This window comes from Lytechinus variegatus, chromosome 8, assembly GCF_018143015.1.
Source record: "Lytechinus variegatus isolate NC3 chromosome 8, Lvar_3.0, whole genome shotgun sequence".
Taxonomy (NCBI): domain Eukaryota; kingdom Metazoa; phylum Echinodermata; class Echinoidea; order Temnopleuroida; family Toxopneustidae; genus Lytechinus; species Lytechinus variegatus.
Genome location: NC_054747.1, coordinates 6,689,577 through 6,715,082, shown reverse-complemented (window position 1 = coordinate 6,715,082; position 25,506 = coordinate 6,689,577). Strand labels below are relative to the sequence as shown.

The window sequence follows — 25,506 nt, the reverse complement described above, 5'->3', positions numbered from 1 at the left end:
CTCTGATTTTATGAACACGAAGACAATCAGCATGTTTATTGAGATAAATATGATCATCATGATGAAAACTGAACTTTTCTTACGAAAAGAATATGTTGAATACTCTTGAAAAAGAGGGAAATGAGAATATGTGACATATACATGTAGGTGTAGGCGATACACATTGTACATGTTATAGGCTTATTAAAAACGATTTTAATCTACTTAATTGTGCGATATTTGAACTTATATACCTTGTAAAGGTGATTAAGGAACATTTGCGAAATGTTGAAAAGAAAAAAAATTTATGTCCACTTTTGGGTTCGAACCGGGGACCCTAAGGACGCAAGTCTGATGCCTTACCCATTGAGCTACACACTTCCCATATGACGTCCCAAATCCAAAAAAAAAATTCTAAATAAATAACTTTCTTAATCTTTCATGGATTTTCCTCAAACCTTCAGCATTACTTTTTATTTTTTTCTGGTATTTTTACAACAAACTTATTGTCAGGGTGAACTTCCCCTTTAAATGAACAGATATTCAATAATTTGGGCCTTCTGGGGCCCAATATCCTGAGTACCTGTAGCCAGGCAACATGCTTTGACTGAACTATGAATGGAATACTTTCTGGTAATTAATTACATGTATTCTTCAGACTATACGTGAGAAGATAAGAATTAGAAGCACTATAATTCACTTCTCATCATTATTAATGCAATAGGAGGGGGAGTCATTGGAGGAACAAATTGAAAGAATTCAAGTGATAAAACTTGCTACGTGGGTGTGCATTGACTGTTAACTCAGTACAAAATAAAGTTAAAGAATAAGCTTTAAAGTAAAGAGGACCATAAAATTAAATGCCATGAAAATGTCATAAAAGATAAGTTGTTTTCTTACAAAGTTTTGTATCTGATGTATCACTGTATGGGTGTTGAATCACTGGTTAAACCAGATGCAAAAATAGATTATCTCAATAAACAAGACTATAATAAAATAACAAAGAATTGTTCATAAAGTTTGAAAGAGAATTCAGGTTCAAAGATATATCAATATCAAACTATCACATTCCATTATCTAACTATTATTCAGATAGGATCAGTCTTTAACAGACATTTTAGATGTAATTAAGAGAGAAACCATGGAAAAGACTCATTACCATCAATAAATCACTGTAAGCCTATCCATCTTTTTGTTTGCTATTCAATATATCAAATCGCTTTCATCTGAATAAAAAGACATACACACGTACCTCTCTTCTATATGGCCTTACACTTTTACTTAAAATAATAAAATAAAAAGCATTTTTTGATATTATAGAATAATTTTGATTGGTGCATATATTATTTTTTTTAATGAGAGCGCCATTAAAAACCAAACAACAACAACCTCTCCAGTAATTACACTTTGGCCTAACGAGCTCGCCATGCTGACAATATCCTTCCTCTGTCAACAACGTCACATTTAGTATTAGCCTTCTTTCCTTCTTCTAAGTTTCCAAATTGCCATTTTTGCTTTCTCGAAAACCACCTACATGCAGCACATGTATGTGTTTTTCTCTTAACTGAAAACAGTAGAAAGATTGATTTAGTATGGTGTTTTGTACAGGAATAAGCATTAAACCAACCTTCATGTTCAAATACATGTATACCAAAAAGCCTCAAAGATTGTTTATTATCATATATGGGCTACCATCATGTACTTAAAAAGCATTTTGTGATTGACACGTCTTGCACATCAATACATTCATTACAATGATTATTTGAAGCTTGGGACACACAAGTTTTAAATTAAAAAAAAAAGTAAAACAATGTTTACCTAAAATGGTTAAGTTTACAAAAGTTCCATTTCCGATGGTCGACTCTTCCCCTAAGACAATGAGCTGGCACTCGTAGATACCAGCGTCAGCAGCAGTCACATTGGCCATGAGCAGCGATGCCCCGCCCTCCACCAGAGAGACACGCCTCTCATAGGCAGGGTTAATGATAGGGTCTGTGGAGTCGAAGATAACATACAATGGCAGCGCGGTACCTTGGCGTTTCCATTGCAGAACATAGAGGGCAATAGGAAAGTCAGGAGCTGGTGTTGGTAGAACTTGATCACATGGAAAAGTCACATTATCACCACCACGAGCCTCGATGATGATAGCTTCTGAAACTGTTGAAAAATGATGAAAAAAGGGTTTAGGATTCATTAATCAAGAGAGACCAGTGTAAGTACATATTATAAACTATCCAACCCCTTATCAAAAACATAAAACTGTGACTTATTGTTTAATATATCCCATCCCATATACTTGTGAACTTGGCAATGATATAGTACGTATAAAAAAATACACTTTGAAAAAAATCCTATAAACTTATATATTTGTAATTTCCTGAATATTTGTCTACACACAGACACATACACCTAGATCATCTTCATGCTATCTGCTTTACATATTTGAATTTGATTTTTTTTTACTACCAAATATCACTGTCAGGTGCAATTTAATGGAATAGTACATCACATATAAACAAAACATTTGGTAATTGGAGCTAACAAAATAGCAGATGCTAATCAAGGTCAACCCAAATATTGTCATTATCACAGTTAAAACAATAATTTTAACTAAATCTCAATATTGTACATCAAATTCAAATTGCAATTCATATAGCAATCATTTGCATGAAATGAAAAAGGATAGATATTTATTTTTTTCTTATTCCTTGTCAAGCCTTGTAAAAGTGTTAAAAAACAAATGAATGAAACTCAGTATGTCTGCATACTCTGTCTCTGTCCATGTGTCTTTCTCTCTCTCTCTCTTGCAATAATCAATTCTTTGTACATCAGAGATGGAGCCTCAGAGTAATATTAGGCCCACTTATCAAAGAAGACGTGAGATTTTGTCTATTGGGCTTTCTGCTTTCTACATTTATAATGTCAGTGAGTCATTTATACTGCAATGGCTCAATCTTAGATCAGTGACATGATGCAATCATAGGCCTACATACTGTACTATGTAATTGTTACGGTTGTACATAATAAAAAGCTTTCATTTTCTGAGATGATGGCACTACTACTAATTACCTTCACAAGTATCAAAGAGTCTTAATTAGAAATTGATTAAGTTTCTTAGTCACCAGTATCTCATTTGGATATTTTGCATAACAAGAAGATCTATACATGTATGTTATTGGTATTCCATATATATTTGACAATGGCAATTGCAAGTTTACTTTAAGTACTTTTTACTACAGTATTATAGGAATATGGATATATGCATTATTCTTCAATGCTATTGTTTGTTTATTTTATACATGAAAATTAAAAATAAAGGTTTTCTTTTCTCTAGTTTGCTGTATACACTATGTACAGCACATGCTCTATATGTATTATGTTAAAATTGGACTCAGATTTACATGGATTAGATTCTGACTTCATATGGGTTTTTTTTATTTGAGGGGTGTACTATTGAGTTTGATTTTGTGAAATATTTAACAAATTCATTTTTTTTTGCCTGAATTAGTCAATAGCCATTATTGTATTCTGACTTCTGTTAATTCAAATAAACCATTCATGTACATAAGGTGGTTTCAAACTGCCTCGATCACAAGAATCCCCGTTAAATTAGGAGAACTTATTTAGGCTGAAAAATACCCATTAATTATTCCTGCATTCACACCACCCTGAAACATACCCTACGAGGTAAGTTCCTGAAGTTACGAGCATGCGCAGTATGGTCTGATAAGCAGGCCAAGCGCGAGATTCAAAATCACTAGCCCAGCAGCCACCCACGGCGCCGCGCCCAACGACACGCTGGGCTAAAAGTTCCCGTAATTTGCTTTCACATCGCCAAAATACCCACGACCTTGGAAAATCCCCGCGAAAGTTCTCGTAATTTTGCCAAGTACCTACTATTTAGCGGGTATTTTCTTTCGGGGAAATTACACGTAGTTTGCTTTCACATTACCAAAATACCTGGTATTTTCTGATCGGGGTAAATTTCCTGATCAGAGAATACCTGGAACTGACGAACTTCGAGGCGGTCTGAAACCACCTATAGTAGCATTTCCAACTATCAATTGATGTCAGGATTAGTGTTAGTGTTGGATCCATTTTTTTTACAGCAGAATGGCATTAGAATCCTGTGTTAGGACAAATCACACTGAATATTGAGTTTCCAGTATGTGATTTCATAGACCTAGTAGGTCCATGGTGATTTGGACCATTTTTAGGTGTTGGAGCTTTGTATGGCAATCTCAATTGGGCTTCAATTGCCAAGAACAGCACCAACATCCAAACTAAAACTCATCCCCTTGTACAGTGGAGTCATGTATTAGGTCCATGGTGGAGTCATTTAGGGCACATGAGAGTAATTCTTCCGCGCACAAAGCATGTCGGACAGGCGTAAGTAAAGATCATTGATTTATTGATTAAAATAATTCATTAAAAATAGATAAAACGTTTGTATATCAAAAGAAAAATAATAGAGATAATGATATGTTCATATTCTTTCATAATTAAGGCATTTGGGGAGGCTAGACTGCGTTTTTGTATTTCATTTTCATTATTATTACCCACAATGCAGTTCAGGTTTTTCTGGCAATGAACTGGCCGAAATTATGGTTAGTCTTATATCAGGCCATTTAACTTTTGATATAGCGGGGCAAGTACCTGATTAACATCTCAAGTCTTAAAGCTTGTGTATAGTTTTGGTAAATCCACCAAAATGCACCTATCACTATTCCAATTCATTGCTAGCTAATATGAATGGATATGCCCTATAACAGTTATGATGTGGAGGATATGAAATGAAAATGTGTTTTACAGGATAAATTTTGCGATTTTACATGGAAATTTAACTTGATCGGGTCACCCGATCAAATTAAAATATCTGTGTGTTTTTGTCTTTCAATTAAATCCTATTCCAAATCAAGGAATGGGCTGAAACTTTCAAGATATGTTCTTTGTCTGTAACTTTTGGATATCTAATCACTAAATTTATAAGATAAGTGCTTGAATGCCCATTTTTTTAATTTAAAACAAGCATCGCCAAGAGAGGGCGCTATATATCCAAGATTTGAATATTTGAAATTTTCTTAGAGAAGTGCAGTTGGAAAAATATCTAACGGTCTCTACGCTTCAGTAAGACTGTCATATTAGATGATATTCGATTATCAATCACATATTATTGACCCTTTACCAAAGCTATACACAGGCTTTAATGTACTGTTAATTGTGGCTAATGTCAGTGAATTAAAGCAAAATCTATCGAGGGATTGACTTTTAATGATTTTTTGATGAGCTATGATATAACACGTGAGTGAATTGGGGTCTGTAATACTCATGTGAGCCCTTTACTGGCTGAGCAGGAAGATCTGAGGTTGCATGGGCCTATAAAATCACAACTGGCAGGCAAAAGATATTCATTCATTCGAGCCAACCCATTGCTCAATTTTTTAATTTGATATTGCTGATTGACAAAAAAATAAATGAATATGACTGACAATCTAACACTGATTCTAGGGAGGGTACCTACTGAACTTACTTTTTCCAATCTAGAAAGATATATCATGGAGCTCTATGGATATATCACCACTATGCAACTATACTTTTACTGGCGGAAGAATTAGGGCCATTTCATACCCCTTTCAGTAACTCATGATTTTTTGGTCTGCACCATGCCCGCGCTAAAATAGTCCGCACCAAGTGATAAAAATTGCTTTCAGTAACTATAGCAGAGCCGCGCCACTTTTACGATCACCCATTCAAAAACTCGGGCATGTAAGGGCAAACTGTCATGGTAACCGAACACGCCATATACAGAGCGGAAGTGCTCTGTATTCGCTGAATATTCGCGCGGTAAATTTGATGTGCCAAGTTAGCGATCGATAGCGCGCACTAATGCATATTATATCGGCAGCACAGTTCACTTTTCACTCGGAGAATCGGACGAGGCAATTGTGCAAGGCTCATATTTCGGTGTATTTACAGTTTTACCTGACGACAACAATGAATTTCCTTACTCTTTGGAAATTCTTCATCCCTTTGATGGATCGCTATCGGTACAATACACGCGATCCGCCGATGCGGAGGCATGGCCAGAATTGTGTGACCTTTGACCGTGCGAGGAATTTTGGCCGGGGCCTGGTGCTGCTATCGTTCATTAACTCTTTGGTCGGCGTCTGGTGCGGGCCTGGTGCTGATAAAAGCAGCACCAAAATAGCCCAGGCCTGGCACGGGCTATTTTGGCCCGCGCCATTCATAAACTCAAAATTTTACGACTTAGCCCGGGCCAGCGAGTTACTGAAAGGGGTATTACACTCTTGAGTGATGAATTTGATCCCGTAAAGTGTAGTCTTCTTAAATGCTGATTTATTTTTAAAATGAGCCGGTGGTCGAGGTACCCTTTTCTGGTAAGATATGGAATGTCAGACATTTATCCTATCCACTGGTAGTATACATTCAACCATCGAATTTCCTCCTTATTTTTAAGAATTCTTTTGAAGTGCCACTTTAACACACGAGGCTATGGGAAATGAATTAGGCCTGTGAATCCCTGGGAGGAGGGGAGAAGGGGGAAGGGAGGAGAAGAGAAGGGGGAAGGGAGGAGAAGAGAGGAGAGGGGATGCATTGAAGATAGAGTAATATCATAAAGTGATTATAAGCAGATGTCCAGATCTCCTTCTGGTCATATGCTATTCTACATCTCAAACAAAGGGGTGATTTTAGGCAGGAAATTAGATAGAAAATAGCTCACACCTTGCAACACCAAAATAGATGTGGCGACTCCACCTTGTAATACAGCAATGGAATGACCAGTGGGGTACTATACATATGGATGGTATAGCAATGGTGATGATGATCATGTTGATGATGGAGATGAGGATGAGGAGCAGGAGGAGGAGAAGGATAATGATCATCATCAATCATCATCATATTAATGATGATATTGATGATGATATTGATGATAATGATAAACATCATAATTATGATAGAAGTGATTATAATGACACTCCCATTGACTACGGAAATTGGAGAGGGAGATTCATGACCATGTACATTCTTGTAAACATTAATATCAAAACAAGTTACAAATAAAACTTTACCAGGGTTCAAACATTCAGCAAATATATTATTTTGGACCCCCACTCTTGCTCATTCAACAATGGAAGCAATGCACACTATATTTAGTTATTAAATAGATTGCCCTCCCCTGGTGTTAAGATCTTTCTCCATACTGTCTGATGTCTGTTTCACAACTTCTTTCATATTTTTGTTCTTGTTTAATGACCCAAAACTTTCTTTCAATATATATATCGAGACAAAGAATTTCACCTGGATACAACTATATATTTGCAATAGGTGATATAGCAACACACGCGATAAGCACACCCCCTTTTGAAATCCACACGCGACTTGATTAGAGTTAGCCTCAGCATATTAGAGGGTTTTTCTTATTGTACTGAAAAGAATTAGGTTGTAAACAAGCCAATCAGGATAACATTTAGTTTATAAAAGATGTCATATCAAATTCTTTCCCTAGCTATCCAGTACAAAACAATCAAACAAACTGAGATTAAATATAGTTGACACAATTTTTTTTTTTTTTAATTGTGCTATGATTAAATAAAAATCATCAAACACTCCATCTGAAGAAAGAAAAATTTGATAAAATATGAATAATAAAGTGGAAAGAAATGTTCCTTTCTCTAAAAAAGGTGAGTTGTTTTGGAGTCAATGGTTTAGAGATTTCTAAACCAAAATAAGATTGTAATTATAGGGATGTCTAATTTAATACTGGAGCAAGGGATGAACTAAAATTCCAATGTAAGTTAAATAGGAAAAATCCACATTAGTGATTCCCTGTCTACAAACTACATGACAATACATCTCTGAGGTTTGAATGGGGTAGGATAGAAAAGAGACCTCCCCTAGTCTTTACAGGGGGCATTGGCTTTCCATAGGCTCTAACAAATCAGTTATGATGAATTAGGGATCTTCATTGCTTTATCACATTTGTTATGATATTGCTTTATATTCAAATGCACAAATATCAAAACTAGACTGAATGGCAGATGTGAGTGTATACAATGAAAAGATCTGGGATAAATTTTGATCAATGAGATATGTGCATGACACTGAATGTCAGAACTCTGCACAGAGGATACTTCAACATTCTGAATGATAAATATTATGTACATTTCAATGTCATTTTCAAGTCCCTGTTTTAATTTTGGAAGCAAAATTCTATTAATAATCATCCCCTGTGATAGTACAGGGCAAGACCTTCATATTCATAATGTAGGCCTATGAGTTGGTATTTCAAATGGTAACAAAGACATAAGACTTTCCTATAATACATGAATTAAAAATTCAGATTGAGTTTTCAAAGAAACCTCAATTTTACACATGTAGGCCTACATATAGGCCAAGGTCTATATGGGTAACAACAGGGACAAAAAATAAACCTCTTAATATAAACAAAATAAAATGCTATGATATCACTTAGTTAGAACTGCATTTTTCTGCAAGGCTCTTATAGTCTCAACAGCTTGACTCAAATAATATTTTTGTTTGGGCCAAGGACTGACTCCATCACTCATCAAGTTCAATTGAGTGTTAAACAGGTCAAAACTTTGACTGACCAAAAAAATAAAATCACAATCACTGGTCAATGCCTTGCATATGATGAAGTAATAATATACATGAACAATGGAAATAATCAGAATTAGAGACTCAAACAGTGTTCATATGTATTAACTGTATTCCCAGTCAACCAGTTTCATCTATAGTTTGAATTGGTCAGGGACACTACATGGGAGGTCTGTTTCTTTTATTCAGATCCATTTCTTAAGCTTTTCATTTCTTTTTTTACTAATAATAGCAGATAGACTTTTAGAGTTCCATTTAAAGCAGACTTTCATGTCAATATTTTGTTTGGCTAAAAACAGGATATTGCACCTGTTAATGGATTCTTTCTTCCTCAATTTATTATATTTTATTTTTTATTTCATTGTCTTTATTCTACCGTATTTGTTTTCTCATTCTTTAAAATATGCCATTGTTTAGCTAGTTATTATATTTATTCAAATTATTTTCACATGTACTTATTCTTCTTATTTATTGTTCGCTTACAAAATTATTCATCCCCCTTTTTTTTGGGGGGGGGCATCAATTCACATGTAGCAAGATCATAGTCAAGTATGTTTCCTTTAAAACAATTAAACTTTCTTTCACTCTTCCACAACATTTCAGGTAAAGCTTTCTATACACTGGTTTAGAAAATAATTTCTGCTTCAGGCTTAATACATCCATTCCAGTAGCAAAAGCTAGCTGTGCATAAATCAAATGCAAGGCCTGAAATGAACAAAGGAGATACACTGTGTATCTATGGCCGTGTTTATGCTTCCACTTTTTAGGCCAGAATCAGCGTTTCCAAACGTGATTAGTCCAAAACACGGTTGCGTCCATGCTTACTTTCATTTAAACGCTGTTTCAAAACGCCGATCGTAAACTCACAAAAAGGTGCGTTTTTAAACGTCGTTTGACCAGAATCAGGCTTTCTGGGGAAGTATAAACAGAACCACGATCGTAAACGTGTTTAAATGACGTCATTTGGTACATGCTTCCGGTGAGATGAAAATCTGCGGGCAAATACAGTCGTATTGCTCCATGTTATCTCCACGTAATAACAACAATCGGGAAAAAAAACTTTCGAAAAAAGGCGCGCCCAATTTGACCTCACTTTACGATGCGAAGCCAGCTGGAGATCATGATTTGCTCTGAAAAGTGAAGCATAAACAGCTCCCAGAACCACGTTTACGATCAGCGTTATGAATCGACGTTTGAAATCGCTGATTCTGTCTACACTCAATTAAAATTCAAGTAAGTCCACTTCAATGCCCTACTACCCCCCAGACCAAACTCTTCAAAATCATTTCCCAACATGGTGAAAACACCAAAAATCAAGAACAAATACTGTAAGTAGGTGCTGAAAGCAACATTTACAAAGCAACTCTTTCATTGATAAATCAGTTTACACAATGTCTTTACACAACTAAATCTTTCAGGGGTTGTGTACTGCTGCATGGTTACAATTGTATAGTAACAACCCTCCAGGAGGAAAGGCTGTTTTTCTGGTAATTTCACTCCAAATATACTGGAGGCATTGGATGAGTATAATTGTATTCAAACTTAAAAGGAACCATAGACAGAGCTTGTTTTCAATTCATTAACATCAAGGGAAGGGTATTGCAAGTCATAACTCCCGAATAATAAGAATTTAGTTATGGGTAAACAATTTGGTGTTTATGAGGGAAACATTGCACCCCTCCATAGTCACAGGGAGTGTGTAGAGGATCAGTAGAGGGGTATTAAACATGGAACAGAGGGGGTCTCTTTTGTAATGAAACACTGATGTTACCTCTGAGCAGGATTTATAACTACCCCTTTAAAGTGTCAATCACTCAATACTCCAATCAGAGCCCTTTTTATTCTAAACAGAGATTTTCCTATTATAAAAAGACCCAATTCTGAACAACTCTATGGACAAACCATAGAGCTATGTTAGCTCCATGGACAAACAATACAAATTGAAGGCAATGAATATTTCACAGGTTATCTTTGTGAAAAATTTTATAATTCTGCAATTTTACTTTGATGAGGAAGACAACCCAAATGAAACCTTTCAATATATTTTGTAATCTATTACAGCTCAAGACCCCCCCCCCCCCCCCCTCTTCTTGCTCTCCTATATTTTCTATCCATAGAGTATGAACTGCTGATCCTTTCTCCCTGCTACTAGACTGCTTCATTTCACAATGCATGCAACCAAACAATAGTGAACAAGTATTAACCCCCCTGGATGGAAAGTTAAACCTTTCTATCCTAACGCTCCAGAGGACACCCATGGGTAGTGATACCCGTTTCACATTTTGAAAGATGCAGGCCAAGCGTGTGACGCCGTGGCTGAGGATTTGGGTAAATTCATTTTGCTTCTTTCTCTCTCACTCTCTATTCCTCCATTCCTCTCTGTACCCTAATTCCCTTCTTCAGTCACATTATCATCTGTTGATCTTTTTTATGCGAGCAAATATCATTTCTTTGTCAGTTTTGTGTCCCCTTTGAAATTTGAGCTGAATCCTGAAAAAGATCATTTTCAATATGGATTCTTCCAATTCAATACACACAATTCATCAATAAAGAGATCATAACCATTATCCAGAATTCTTTTATCTTCTTTACGAAGGGTTCAAAAAGAGATAAATGAAACAAAATGTGCTCCTATGAATATTAGTAATGGGAGTTTTTCACCTAAGATGACCTTTAACCTATAGCCCTAGAGGGTTTTTATTGAGGAGGGGGAGAGGTAATAATTGGGATGAAGAGGTTATTCTCACCATTAACCTGTAAGAAATGCTGCCAAATTAGGTACAGAAGTGTACACCTCAGAATGATTTATGTGACTAGCTTGTGAGTGATTTAAAGGTTTGATCATTTATTCATCTCCTAGCATTGATCAAACTAGGCTATATAGAAAGATTATACAACTTACTGTAAGTCCCCTATGTGGACCTGTATGGCTACATGAGTATATATATGTACAAGGCTATAGTTTTTTTTATTGAATTGAATTTATTACCAAATAAGGCAAATATCACTGTCAGGTACAATTACAAGGAATAGTTCATCACAATCATATAAACAAAACATTTGGTAATTGGCCCTAATTATAAAACTTTATCATCTTTTCTTTCTTTTTTTTTTCAAATACATAGGCCCTGTATCACATAAAATTCATTATCAACCAGACGTTACATCATAAAAACCCTTAATAGTGATAGGATTGATTAGTCGCAAGTGATCTATAGCACCTACATTAATTCAATATTTGAAAAATTGCATTTTTTTATTAAAATACATTGAAATTATAAAGAACCACAGATTTTTAATCATAATTGAATTACTAATACTTCTTATGGGTGAGAATCGATAGAGAGGGTGGTTTTTCAAAGCAGCTTGAATATTAATGTTATGTATTATCATGCACATGAATTGTAAATTGTACAAAGTACAGAATTTTTCAGCATTTAATAAAAAAGACAAGGACTACAAAGTACATGGATATTAGTGGGACGGGCCGGAGCAAAAGTATTTTTTCACAAATAGAATAGGACTTGTAGAGTGGTGATATTTAAAATAATAAAATCTGTACAATTTTTATCTTAGAAAATAGTAAATCAAATGGGTCTACATGGAGGCCTGTTTGTAAATGAAGACCTAACACTGCAATCAAATTGCTGTACAATGTTTTTCCTTTGGAGGCTCAAAGGGAAGATGATAGAAGAGAATGATAGGGGTTGGCAGTTAGTATTTGAATTGGCTGCAAGTGGGCCTACATGTAACATGCAAACATTTTTATCTATCTAAACCAGGTTTCAAATAATAGTACACTCTAGGCGGTTTCAAACCGCCTCGATCACAAGAATCCCCGTTAAATTACGAGAACTTTTTAAGGCTAAAAAATACCCGTTAATTATTCCTGCATTCACACCGCCCCGAAACACATCCTTCGGGATAAGTTCCCGAAGTTACGAGCATGCGCAGTATGGTCTGATAAGCAGACAAGGCGCGAGATTCAAAATCACTAGCCCAGCAGCCACCCACGCCGCCGCGCCCAACGACACGCTGGGATAAAAGTTCCCGTAATTTGCTTTCATATCGCCAAAATACCTGCGACCTTGGAAAAATCCCCACGAAAGTTCTCGTAATTTCGCCAAGTACCTGCTATTTAGCGGGTATTTTCTTTCGGGGATATTACGCGTAGTTTGCTTTCACATTACCAAAATACCTGGTATTTTCTGATCGGGGTAAATTTCCCGATCAGAGAATACCTGGAACTGGCGAACTTCGAGGCAGTCTGAAACCACCTAATCATTAAAAGCATCATAATTTAAAAGATACATTCTGACATCAAAATTAAACTGATTGCATGCAGATACACCTCCCTTTAAAGTCAAAACATCAATATGAATATGAGCTTGTTGAATGAAAGTACATGTATAAACATACACGAGTATACAAACTTTGTAAAAATACTGAAACCTTCAAAAAATTTCCTTGATATTGATGACGTCCTTCTACTTTTATAGGATGGATATTTGCTGTTTTCTCTAGGGTAGGCCTACATGTAATTTTTTTTAATTAATATGAACAATTCTGAAAATGTACTCTCTAATGAATTATCAAATTTGAATTTTGAATTGCAAATGACACAAATTAAATTTATAAGCTTAGTGGCATGCATTATTTTTAGCAAAAATAAAGCAGAGTACTGAGTAGAATATCAACACAGTTTGAAATAAATGAACCAACACCAAAAAAAACACAACTTCCAACGCCGCTGGGTATTAACCATGGACCTAATACAAATGCTTTATCAAAATGAGAATAATCAATTTATATTTGGGACGATAAAAGTCAAGTCATTCAACTTTTGGACCCTGCATGATAGAATGATTGGTTTCATTGAGTACTGTACTATCTATAGTCCTAGGAAAATCAATAATTAAGGGGTCTCTCTCAGGTGAATATATTAAATGTAGGTTTATTGATTGTATGCAGGCCTACATGTGTACACATACATTTATGCACAATCACATTTTATTCCAGTTGTACTTGTTATACAGGGTTTATAATTATCTGTTTCTTGTACCTGTCCTACACTGAACATGTATATACAAATACACATATCATCAGCGTTCATCCGATCCGTCACATCAGTCATTTTTGGTCAAAAAAATCAATTTTGAGATTTTTGCATAAAATGAATGTACGAATCCTTTTCTGTTCATAACTGAATTTCTAGGCAGGAATTTATTTTACTTTGTAAGATATGAGGGGATTTTCACGGCAATGCCATACAAATTTTAATAAAATGTGGAAATCCCATTGAAAACGTGTACTGAAGGAGAGCGATATGACGTTTTGACTGACCGCTATTTCAATGCGCACAGTCAACCAAACTGTCTTATCGGCCATCTGTACTGCATTGACTTTGCACGTGAAAAGCGATACGTTTTGACTGACCATGCTCATCAAAATAGTCGATTTTCTCTGAAATGGGTTTTCACGTCGTTGTATGTGTGATACAACCGTTCGGATGCCCGCCAATGATGAATTAAAACCATTTATAAGGGGTGAGAAGGGTTTCATTGTTTCCCCTCCCCCCCCATCCTACCACACTCCTGGTGGGTGTTTCATAAAGCTGTTACATGCACAAATGACTTCATGAAAGATTGGTGATCCTTTCTTACCATAAACTACACATATACATACAAGATTTTCATTGGTGTTTACTTCCTAAGAAGGATCACTAGTCGACCATAAAGTCGCTCATCAATACAAAGAGCTCTACGAAACATCCACCAAGGGACTGTTTCAAGAAGCTGTTTGTGTGTTAAGAGTGGCTTTACCTTTCATTGGTGATTTATTTAGCACGTAAGAAAGGTTCACTAGTCATTCTTAAAGTCACTCTTAACTATTAACAGAGTTATGAAATACTCATCAGGTAACATTTTGCTATACATGTAGCAACAACAACCATGGCAACAACCATGGCAAAATGATTTCCAAAACACAAAAAAAAATGTCTTGTACATCTTTACCTCAAGACCAATGCGTGTGCCAAAATTTCAGGAGAATTGGTTAAAAATTGAGGAAGTAGTTCAAAGTGCAAGATTTGCAACGGATCGACAGTATGTTGATTCCTACATGTACCCCCTTCAAACTTCATTTGGCGGGGGTATAATGATAATAATAATAAGATGGAATGTAAAAAAAAAATAATAATAAATAACATTATTCATAATTGTGATATGTGCTATACAAGAACTGTTTATTATTATTATTATAATAAAATAATATGTTAAAGAAATTTAAAAGAAATAAAATGATCATTATAAACATCTTTCTGCAATACTCATAAACTGAATGAATGACATCCTCTACAATATACATTGACAGTATGCTCTTAATACTTGTTTATATTCAAATCTGACTGGTCAGTAGTATGATATCCACTGACCAATGCACATGAACAATAGACAGGCTCAGAACAAACATCTCTTTTCGAACAAATCAGACAAAGGTCCTTCTGACCTTAAGGCAGTCTGCCTATTGTAGACTCTTATTGTGTCCTGGGTATTGATAAAAGGGCTTAAAACTCTCACCTTCAATTAAAGGCCACTTCTAACTTTCTCTAGTAGTGGTAGTTCCATAGTGATAACACACTCTGATTCAACACTTGAATTACAAATGGGTACTCATGTGATACAGCTGTAATTCATTCTTTAAATCTTACTTTGAAGAGAAAGGTAGAAGAAAAGACCTTCCAACCTTTCAATGGAAGGCCCTAATATTTATAAAAAAATATCATATCCAAAACTTGAAGCTTTCAGAATGGTCAAAATTCATATTCTAGCCACCTAATCTGCTTATCTAGTCTACAGTAGATCTCTCTCTCTCTCTTATTTTCTCCAATCAGGAAACCCCAATACCAAAAACAATTGAAGCATTAGCATGAATGATTCAACTCATTTTATGTTCCTATGCACAATCTTTTCCACTCATTCTACAAAGTTCTGCCTTCTTATTTCCACTTGCCTTGCATCCATTTATATTCATCTACATGCACATGTATTGATCACAGTCAAATAAGTGTCACTTGTGCATTGTTGGGGGCACAATTGAATACAATGGGGTATAGTGTGTCCGTTGGAGGTGGTATAGGGGAACTCTAAACTGATTCTATTGTTCAGTTTGAATGAGAATTACAATGACATCATAAGACAGGTCTCCTGTGGTTTGCAGGCCTATCACAAGACAAGTGCAATGATACACATGGGGGGTGTTTCATCAAACAGTCAATTTCACTGACCTCTGAGCCAATCAGATGCAAGGATAGATTTGTTTCATGTAAGGCTATCAAGATACAACTGGTACTCAAGATGCCTACAGTCATCAGTCTACACTCTGTTTCAGAGATTATATACGAGTATAAATAAATAGCTCTACATGTAGGCCTATGTGGCTTTCAGCCAATCACTAGTTCAAATTAAACTTACTATTAAAAAAATTATTAACTTGAACCTACATTAACCCCTGATCCCCAAAAAATATATTTAAAAAAATATAAATTAATGAATGAATGCAAATATGAATGAATAAATGAATGAATAAATAAATAAATGAATAAATAAACAAATGAATGAATGAATGAATGAATAAATATATATATATAAATAAATAAATAAATAAATAAATAAAAATCTGGGGTCAATGTATTTAACAAACTTTTTAAGATGATCCTCCAAGTTCTGAGGTTAGTGTGCAATAGCGGGACTATGAAATTGATTAAACTACCCAAGCAAAGATAAATGTACTTCTCCATGTTAGCTTGATAAAAACAAATCAAAATTTCACCTCCAGCAATATATGGAGACAGAGAAAAGTAGAGAAAGCCAAGTAATCTTGTATAAGATTCAGTTTAGCATAAATCAGCTTCTACGCCTGCAAGGTAAGTGGTCAAATTGAATTTAGGCTGCTATGAGGTGCTACATCTCTCAGCATGTGTTGAAGAAATGCTGTGCAGGGAGGTGTTTAATCTTTGTTGAAGCGTATAGAGACTGTTGGTATGTTATTGGGTGGAGGAACATCAGGAGACTGTCTGTAGCAGACTTATTTATGCATGCATCCATGGAGAAACAATGTTAACAAAGTACTTAAAAAATTGCAGGAACTGAGTTTAGGCCCATCTTAATTTTAAGTACATAGAGAACAATTTTCAAAAAACATTTTTTTGTGTGTGAATATATTGGGCTTTAAACCATCAGTGATTTTGTCCAGAGAAGGTGTTCCTCTATAGGCCTAGTGTGGAGCGTTGTGGCCCAGTGGATTAGTCTTCGGGCTTTGAAACAAAGGGTCATGGGTTCGAATCCCAGCCATGACGTAATTTCCTTCAGCAAGAAACTGATCCACAGTGTGCTGCACTCAACCCAGGGGAGGTAAATGGGTACCGGTAGGAAGTAATTCCTTAAAAAGCTGTGCGCTATGAACGCCTAGCTTAGCTGGGTAATATAGGAGCGCCTTGAACACCTAACAAGGTGGATATGTGCGCAATATAAATACCCTATATCATTATTAGTAGTAGGAATTGTACACATTTATAGGCCTACAAGACAGAACAATTCATTCACTTTTTTTACAAGTTTTCAGATCTAAAGACTTTCACTTACTTCGATTGGCTGACAAAGATGGCTCTTATGGGAACTGTCAATTAGACATTCCCTCAGGGAAAAATTTTGCTTTACAAATTTGAATAGCATCCTTGAAGTTCAATAATTAACTAATGTACAGTCCTATATAAAAATATGCTATGTAAAAGACTTTATGTGTAGCAGTTTTGAAAAATTGTGGAGCAAATTGCGATGCAATACATATGTACATGTAGTACCAGGAAAATTATTCCCTGTGCCTATTTCATGAAACATTCCAAGATATTTCTCTGCATCTTTTCAATCATCTGACAGCATAGTTTGATGGGAAATCAAATAAGTTAATCAAGAAAAACAAAAATAAGAAATGAATCAAATTGAAAATATGTACTGCAAAATGAATTTGACAATTGACATATTTTCTAAATGTAAATATTTTTCATGCATTTGTAAAGTACACACAAACCCTTGGAAGGTGTTCCTTAAAAATGCATTAAAAAATATAATGGTCTACAACCAACAAGCTATACAGAGATCATTGCACAATTCAAAGCATAAACACATTCAAATCTTCAAAACAAGCTTATCCGTTGCATGTGGCCAAGGGAATTTAATTGAAAAGAAACAACTAACAAATTAAGATGGCAATGCTCAATATCAGTTTCTTGTCTTTTATTCTGCTCAGTGTGGGAGGCATACACCCCATTACACATGCACAAAGGTAGGCTAAATTGGAACCAGTGTACTGCATATATATGCATTCAAGTGAAATGCAGGGGTATTTCTGGCCTAAAAAGGTTCCATTTCAGTATAAAAGGCACATCTAAGGTCATGAACCTGATATTGTATTCAAAAGACTGAATTTTTTAATCATAGCCGAGGTACAAATTTGTTAACAAATTATACATTCACAGGGAAATTCAATATTCAAGTCAAAAGCCTTTTTGAGTATGTTATGTGGAGTTTATATAAGGCATGGACAAGCATTTAATGAAGAAAGTGTGTGTCTATTTATTCTGTTTAAATAACAGAAATAAGCAGCACTTCACAGTATGTTTATATCAAGTTATAATCAATTTCTGTTTGCGGAGGGATAATATTTATCCACTTCATTTTTTTTTATAAATACACAAATAAACATATTATTCAATGGGTGAATAGGTGGATGGATAGATAGACGGGCGGGCGGGCAGACAGACGGGCGGACAGACAGACAGACAGACAGATAGACAGATAGATAGATATAGATAGATGTAGATAAAATCAATCCAATAGATAGTCTACATAAATAATATGGGCTCCAAATACAAAACAAATCACTCACATACATAGGGTCAATTCAATCATAAAATCAACTTGCAGATGTTTTAAATTGAATACCCTAATCAACAACCCTACAATGAACATGCTTATTTTGTCAAGATACAACCCACAATAAAGAGAAGATGAATACAAATCCTGCCCTGGTAACATAAAGCTTTGAAATTGGCCATGGGTCTTACTATACCCAATTAATCACAGAATGAACAACCAATTGCTATGTTACAGGGACCAGGGGCCCGTTGCAGAAAGAAGAATACCAAAAAATCAATCGCAAGTCCAAAATGCGCGCTGTTGATTGGTTGAAAATCAAGTTGCGCATGATTTTTAGAGTTGCGATTGATTGCAACTCTTTCTGCAACGGGCCCCTGTTCATGCAACTTTTTTCAAGGGCCTGTACGACAAAGTTTAGCCATGAATGTAAAACATATTTCAATGACAATGCCAATAATGGTGAATCCATCACTAAAAACAAGCATAAAGCTTTGTGTTACAGGATCTAGAAAAGTTCAAAAGGGGAGGGAAGTAAACACTATAAAAAGAGGTAGAGAATTACCAACATGATGCTAACGGAAATTTGTGGTAGGGAGGAACAATAGGTGAACACACGCCAGGGGTAAGGCTTGTTACCCCCTCCATTTACAAGCTAGTGTAAGTCTGTTTTAGCATAGGCTAATTAAACACAATGGAGTGTGTGACCATTGGTGTGTGACCTGATATCATTGTAATGGGTCAAGACTGGTGGGTCAAATCATCATGGAGGTAGAAACTAACTGTAAGACCCCGTTCTCATTACAGACCTCAAATAGTGCAAACTAGTTTAACGTGTAATGAGAACAGTCAAAGCAATCTTGGAAGCAATCGTCCAAACCAGTTCGGAAAACCACCTAGCAATGTAGTTTTAAAGATTACTTTCCCTGAGCATTAATAAAAGGTTTTAGCGTAAGTGAGGACACAATAATCTTTCTGGAAGTGATCTTCAGTTTCTTCACACATTTTGAGCGCGCCACTGTATGTGGAATGCTTACGCTACAGTTTCAAATTTCTCGCGAAACATGTCAACCCCAGTGAGAGCATTCCCATAGCAACAAGGCCACTTTACGTGAAGTGGTTTTAAAAACCACTTTCACCTGATCAAAATGGAACGCTAGCAAAGCGATCTTCCAAACTGGTTTCCTGAACCGATTTCCAATTAACTAGTTATAGAAAGTATAATGAGAACGGTGTCTAATTTTCTTTCTAGAGGTTCATCAAACATAGCCACAATGACTGTTCTATTTACAGCACACAAGTTGTATTGTTTGCTAAGGCAGCAGACTGATCAGGCCTATACAATCCAACATTGGACAAGGTTTGTCCAGTTCTGAAGACATCTCAATATATTTTTTGAAATTGGGGAAATCCTTATTCGTGCTGATTCCTGTAAAAAGTGATATGTTCATGAAAAGGTGATGTTTACTGATCATGGCTGCATCTGACCATAACCTTCAAACTACACCCGCATTTGTTGATTTGTAATTTATTAGGATAAAATTTGAAAAATGCACTTTTTTAAGTTATCTTAAAAAGTTGAGATAATTGACATCAAAAAAGAAAAAAAAATATAACCAATAGACATAAGGAAATATACAATACAGAAGATAAAATAATTTCAGATGTATTATAAACAGAAAGTAAAGGATCTACTAAATAATCAAATGTACTTTATTTATCAAGCTTTAAACATCAGTAAATCATATCATAAAAGCATCTACATGTATAGACCTACCTATTGGTAACCCCCATTGGAATGGAACAATATTTAAAGATATTAATAATATCCATCTTATTAATACCTACTGTTATATAAACAATCAGCACAATTATAATACATGTTTGAACCATAGGAACATGTGTCCTGACAGGAATACATGTAAGATGCAATGATATACATGTAGATGTATGTAAATTTTTTAGCATTTTCCACATGAGTAATCAAATCCGGATCATTAGGTGGTTTCAGACCGCCTCAGAGTTCGTCAGTTCCAGGAATTTTGGTAATGTGAAAGCAAACTACGCATAATTTCCCCGAAAGAAAATACCCGCTAAATAGTAGGTACTTGGCGAAATTGCGAGAACTTTCGCGAGGATTTTTCCAAGGTCGCAGGTATTTTGGCAATGTGAAAGCAATTTACGGGAACTTTTAGCCCAGCGTGTCGTTGGGCGCGGACGCCGTGAGTGGCTGCTTGGCTAGTGGTTTTGAATCTCGCGCCTTGCCTACTTATTAGACTATACTGCGCATGCTCCTAATTTCAGGAATTTATCCCGAAGAGTATGTTTTGGGGCAGTGTGAATGCAGGAATAATTAATAGGCGGTTTCAAACCGCCTCGATCACAAGAATCCCCGTTAAATTACGAGAACTTTTTAAGGCTAAAAAATACCCGTTAATTATTCCTGCATTCACACCGCCCCGAAACACATCCTTCGGGATAAGTTCCCGAAGTTACGAGCATGCGCAGTGTGGTCTGATAAGCAGGCAAGGCGGGAGATTCAAAATCTCTAGCCCAGCAGCCACCCACGCCGCCGCGCCCAACGACACGCTGGGATAAAAGTTCCCGTAATTTGCTTTCACATCGCCAAAATACCTGCGACCTTGGAAAAATCCCCACGAAAGTTCTCGTAATTTCGCCAAGTACCTACTATTTAGCGGGTATTTTCTTTCGGGGAGATTACGCGTAGTTTGCTTTCACATTACCAAAATACCTGGTATTTTCTGATCGGGGTAAATTTCCCGATCAGAGAATACCTGGAACTGGCGAACTTCGAGGCGGTCTGAAACCACCTATTGAGTGTTTTTTAGCCTAAAAATGTTCTCGTAATTTAACAGGGATTCTTGTGATCGAGGCGGTTTTAAACAACCTATTGTGGGGGGAAATGAAACTATTCTCTGGGTACAATTGCCGCAAAGGCACTCTTGGCAAAAATGGACATCCTTTTGTCCTATATCTCACAACCATTCAGGCCGAGAAGCAAAAGGGCATTACAAGTAGTTCTGCATCTGGGATCATACACAGGTACCTTTTTGCTCTGAACCAACCACTTAAAAAAATTCAATATGGAATGCTCATGTAATACTCTTCCCAATTTCTTAGGCTTACGCTAATATTCCAATCTTAATCTGTGTTCAACCAGCAATGCCTGATGCTGCGTAATCTCATTACCTGAACTAAGCAGATATTTTATCAGCAGAGAAACATCTATGGTGGAGTTATGATATACCGGAAGATACCCTGAAGCCATTCTATAAGTGAGCATCTTCATTTCCTTGGTTTAGGGTAAAGTACCTGTGAACTCTAGAGCAAACTCATTTTCCTTTCCTTTAGGAAAGTGAATACACGAGGTTGAATAAAAAAAGATTAACACATCTGCCTATACATCTATGGAAAACATATTTTTTCGCATTTCATTTCATCGATAGTTATTTTCATTCTTGAACTTCTCTCAATTAACACTCGCGTAATCCTAACAATAATGAATTCTGATTCCAATACCCTTTTTAGACAGGCTAAAATTTCCTTAACCCTGTACTATTGGTGGGGCTAAATGGCAATTTAGCCCCACCTATAGTACGGGGTTAAGCTTAGCCCACTTTAGTTTTACAGTGTTTTTGCAAAGTGGGCTAGCCCCACCTATAGTACGAGATTATTTGGCCCTGCAAAATAGCAGGGTTATCCCACCAATTGCGGTGCTAAGAGCAATAGTACGGGGTTAAGATCGCATGTGTAAAAGAAAAGTGGGCTAAGCTTAACCCCGTAATATAGGTGGGGCTAAATGGCAATTTGGCCCCACCTATAGTACGGGGTTAAGGAAATTGTAGCGTGTGTAAAAAGTGTACGAGTGAAGCACTTGTACTACGAATGATCGACAAAAACCACTAGTCCGGGGTTAGCGAGTTTCGTGTGTAAAAAGCAAGCATTCCTTATCCGGGGTTAGCAATTTGGCATGTGTGAAAAGGAAAAAAAAATAGTACGGAGTTAAGGATAGTACGGGGTTAGCGATAGTCCGCGGTTAAGAAAATCCTGTGTAAAAAGGGCACAAATTAATTGTTGTGGTGTGTGAGTGTAAATTTATTCTATTTATTCCCATTTAGTTGTTATTGAACAAAATGAACATACATGTATTAATACACAAGGCTATTTTTTTTGTCTTTATTGCTATAATCCATAACAGCTGGGATATCACTTTTATCAAATAACAGAACAGTTTGAGAGCGAAGTTGGCTCAGTCAGTAAAGCGTCTGCCCGTCGAACCAAAGATCTAGGGTTCGAGTCCACCCTGGGTGGATGACTGAAGCCAGTGCCTTGTGTGTAAACGTATCTCCCCTGTTTCATAGATGCAGGCTATGCTACAGTGGAAAACACTCCATCCCTCCGCTAGGACGTTAAATGGAGGCCCTGTGTATACCACCTTTGCACGTTAAGAACCCACTGAACTATTCGAATAAGAGTAGGGGGAAACCCCGGTGGAGTGGTCCACCTGCATTACCCAACCAGTTATTGGGAGGAGAGACCTGCGGGTCACAGTTCTGTGTGCGCGCCCTTGGAGGTGACCCAGATTGGCTGGCTCCTCCAATGCGCCTTTAAATGTCTTTGACAGATATATGGCGCTATACAAATGCCGTGTATCATCATCATGAGATAATTTCTATTAGTTCTATATTCCGTTTAAAATAAAAACATTTAACAGTCCTTCACATTTATAATTTCGTGGAGCTCAATAAATCGCTCTCCTTATGTTTTGAGGAGCTCAATTGAGCTCCTCAGAATCGTTCTCCGTGTGGAGCTCAAATCAATTCATTACAATACTTGTATGATAAATAAATTGTATGTGTACGCGCTCCTGCTTTAAAAAAAATTGCTAAATTTCACATTTCACATCTTTAAATCCATGAAATGGCCTTCTGTTTTCCATAATTCCTTGAAATTACTTTGATTTAGTTGAAAACTATCAGAAAAATGAAGAATATTCACCTCTTTCCTGACTCTGATTTGAACTTATCTCGGTAAATATTGTAGTCCCACGTAGACTTCCACGGTGTTGCCATGAAAATCTACATATGGGACTACATGGGACTGCAATATTTACCGAGTTTAAATTAAAATCAGAGTCGGGAAAGAGATTAATATTCTTCATTTTTCTGATAGTTTTCAACTAAATCAAAGTAATTTCAAGAAATTATGGAAAACAGAAGGCCATTTCATGGATTTAAAGATGTGAAATATGAAATATTAGCATTTTTTTTTTTTTTTTTTTAGGAGCACGATTTTTTTGCTCTCCTTATTTTTTTTGAGGAGCGCGGTAGGAGCGCCGGCGCGATCGCACTCCTCAGAAATGAAGGTCTGATTCAACCTTGAATTTTAATTTGAATGTGAATGAGGACATTGATTTGAATATGACTTTGTATTTTTTTTTGTATGTATACTGCTTTAAATCAATAAGCTATTGCCTTTGTGAGTAAAGTTTGAGTATCTGTAATCATGATATGTACTGTACATGTTGATATATGATGTAATAGACAGATCTTTGTGCAAGGTAAAATAAAATACATCATGCCAGGGCCTGCTGTAAGTCTTCAGCTGAATTCACAAACAAAGACCATTTTAATCCATTTAAAATTACATTTTCAATAATAGCAAGAATCCCTGGTTTCAAGAAACTGAGATAATCTCTGATGATCCACTTATTATGGGCATATAATCTGAAATAAGATCATAACAAGACAAATGTTCAAAGCAAACAAGATTCTGATGTTTGAAATAAATTCTATGGAGAGTGCTTGCTGTTGCCCGAGGGTTAGATACCCAGCTAAATTTAGAATGAATTGACATAATTGCCCCCTGATTATATCCAAGATGGGTATATAAAGCCTCTTCCTCTCTGGATATTCACTATTGCTTCCCTCTTTACATGTAGGTCTGTGCACTATGTTCACATTCAATATTTGACAAGGGGAGAAAGTAACAAAGGGTTTGTTTTCACTACTGATACCGTCTTCATGCTGGTTTTCAAATTTATCACGGTGCTGTTGCGGTGACACTGCTATAAACCTGGTATAAATGCATTCAAGGTAGAAAAGTTATCCCAGCACAATCACAGGATAATATTCATGTACCCATTCACACTCCAGCAAGTGATTTTTATAACCTCAGTAACAAAACATGTGTAGGCTTGTGATCCAACTCTGATATAACAAAAATACTTGAGGGTGGGGAATCAAACCCACATCCTTCGTATTGAAAGGTGAGTGTCATAACCACTAGACCACGATGCCCCCATATTAAAATAATAATACAGGATATTTATAATGCCCACATATCCACCTTGTTAGGTGCTCAAGGCGCTCCTACATGTATATTACCCAGCTAAGCTAGGTGTTCATAGCGCACACAGCTTCTTATGGAATTACTTCCTACCGGTACCCATTTACCTCACCTGGGTTGAGTGCAGCACATTATGGATCAGTTTCTTGCTGAAGGAAATTACGCCATGGCTGGGATTCGAACCCACGACCCTCTGTTTCAAAGTCCAGAGACTAATCCACTGGGCCACAACGCTCCAAAAAAACATATCACAAGTGGTTAAAGGACAACTCCACCCCAACAAAAACTTGATTTGAATAAAAAGAGAAAAATTCAAAAAGCATAACACTGAAAATTTCATCAAAATCGGATGTAAAATAAGAAAGTTATGGCATTTTAAAGTTTCGCTTATTTTCAACAAAATAGTTATATGAACGAGCCAGTTACATCCAAATGAGGGAGTTGATGACATCACTCACTCACTATTTCTTTTGTATTTTATGAAATACGAAATATTTTTATTTTCTCGTCATTGTTATGTGAAATGAAGTTTCATTCCTCCCTGAACACATGGAATTCCATTATTTCAAATTTTGTGCTTCAAGCAAGG

The 25,506-nt window shown here is 36.2% G+C and overlaps 1 protein-coding gene across 1 annotated transcript in view; it reads right to left on the bottom strand.

Annotated features, from left to right (window-relative positions):
• The window catches only part of LOC121420604 (protein turtle homolog A-like), an 83,322-nt gene that overhangs the window by 36,927 nt on the left and 20,889 nt on the right, over window positions 1-25,506 (bottom strand). Inside the window, exon 2 of the mRNA XM_041615266.1 lies at window positions 1,798-2,136. Within this exon, the coding sequence (XP_041471200.1) occupies window positions 1,798-2,136 (339 nt within the window). The remainder of the gene's footprint in view (window positions 1-1,797; window positions 2,137-25,506) is intronic.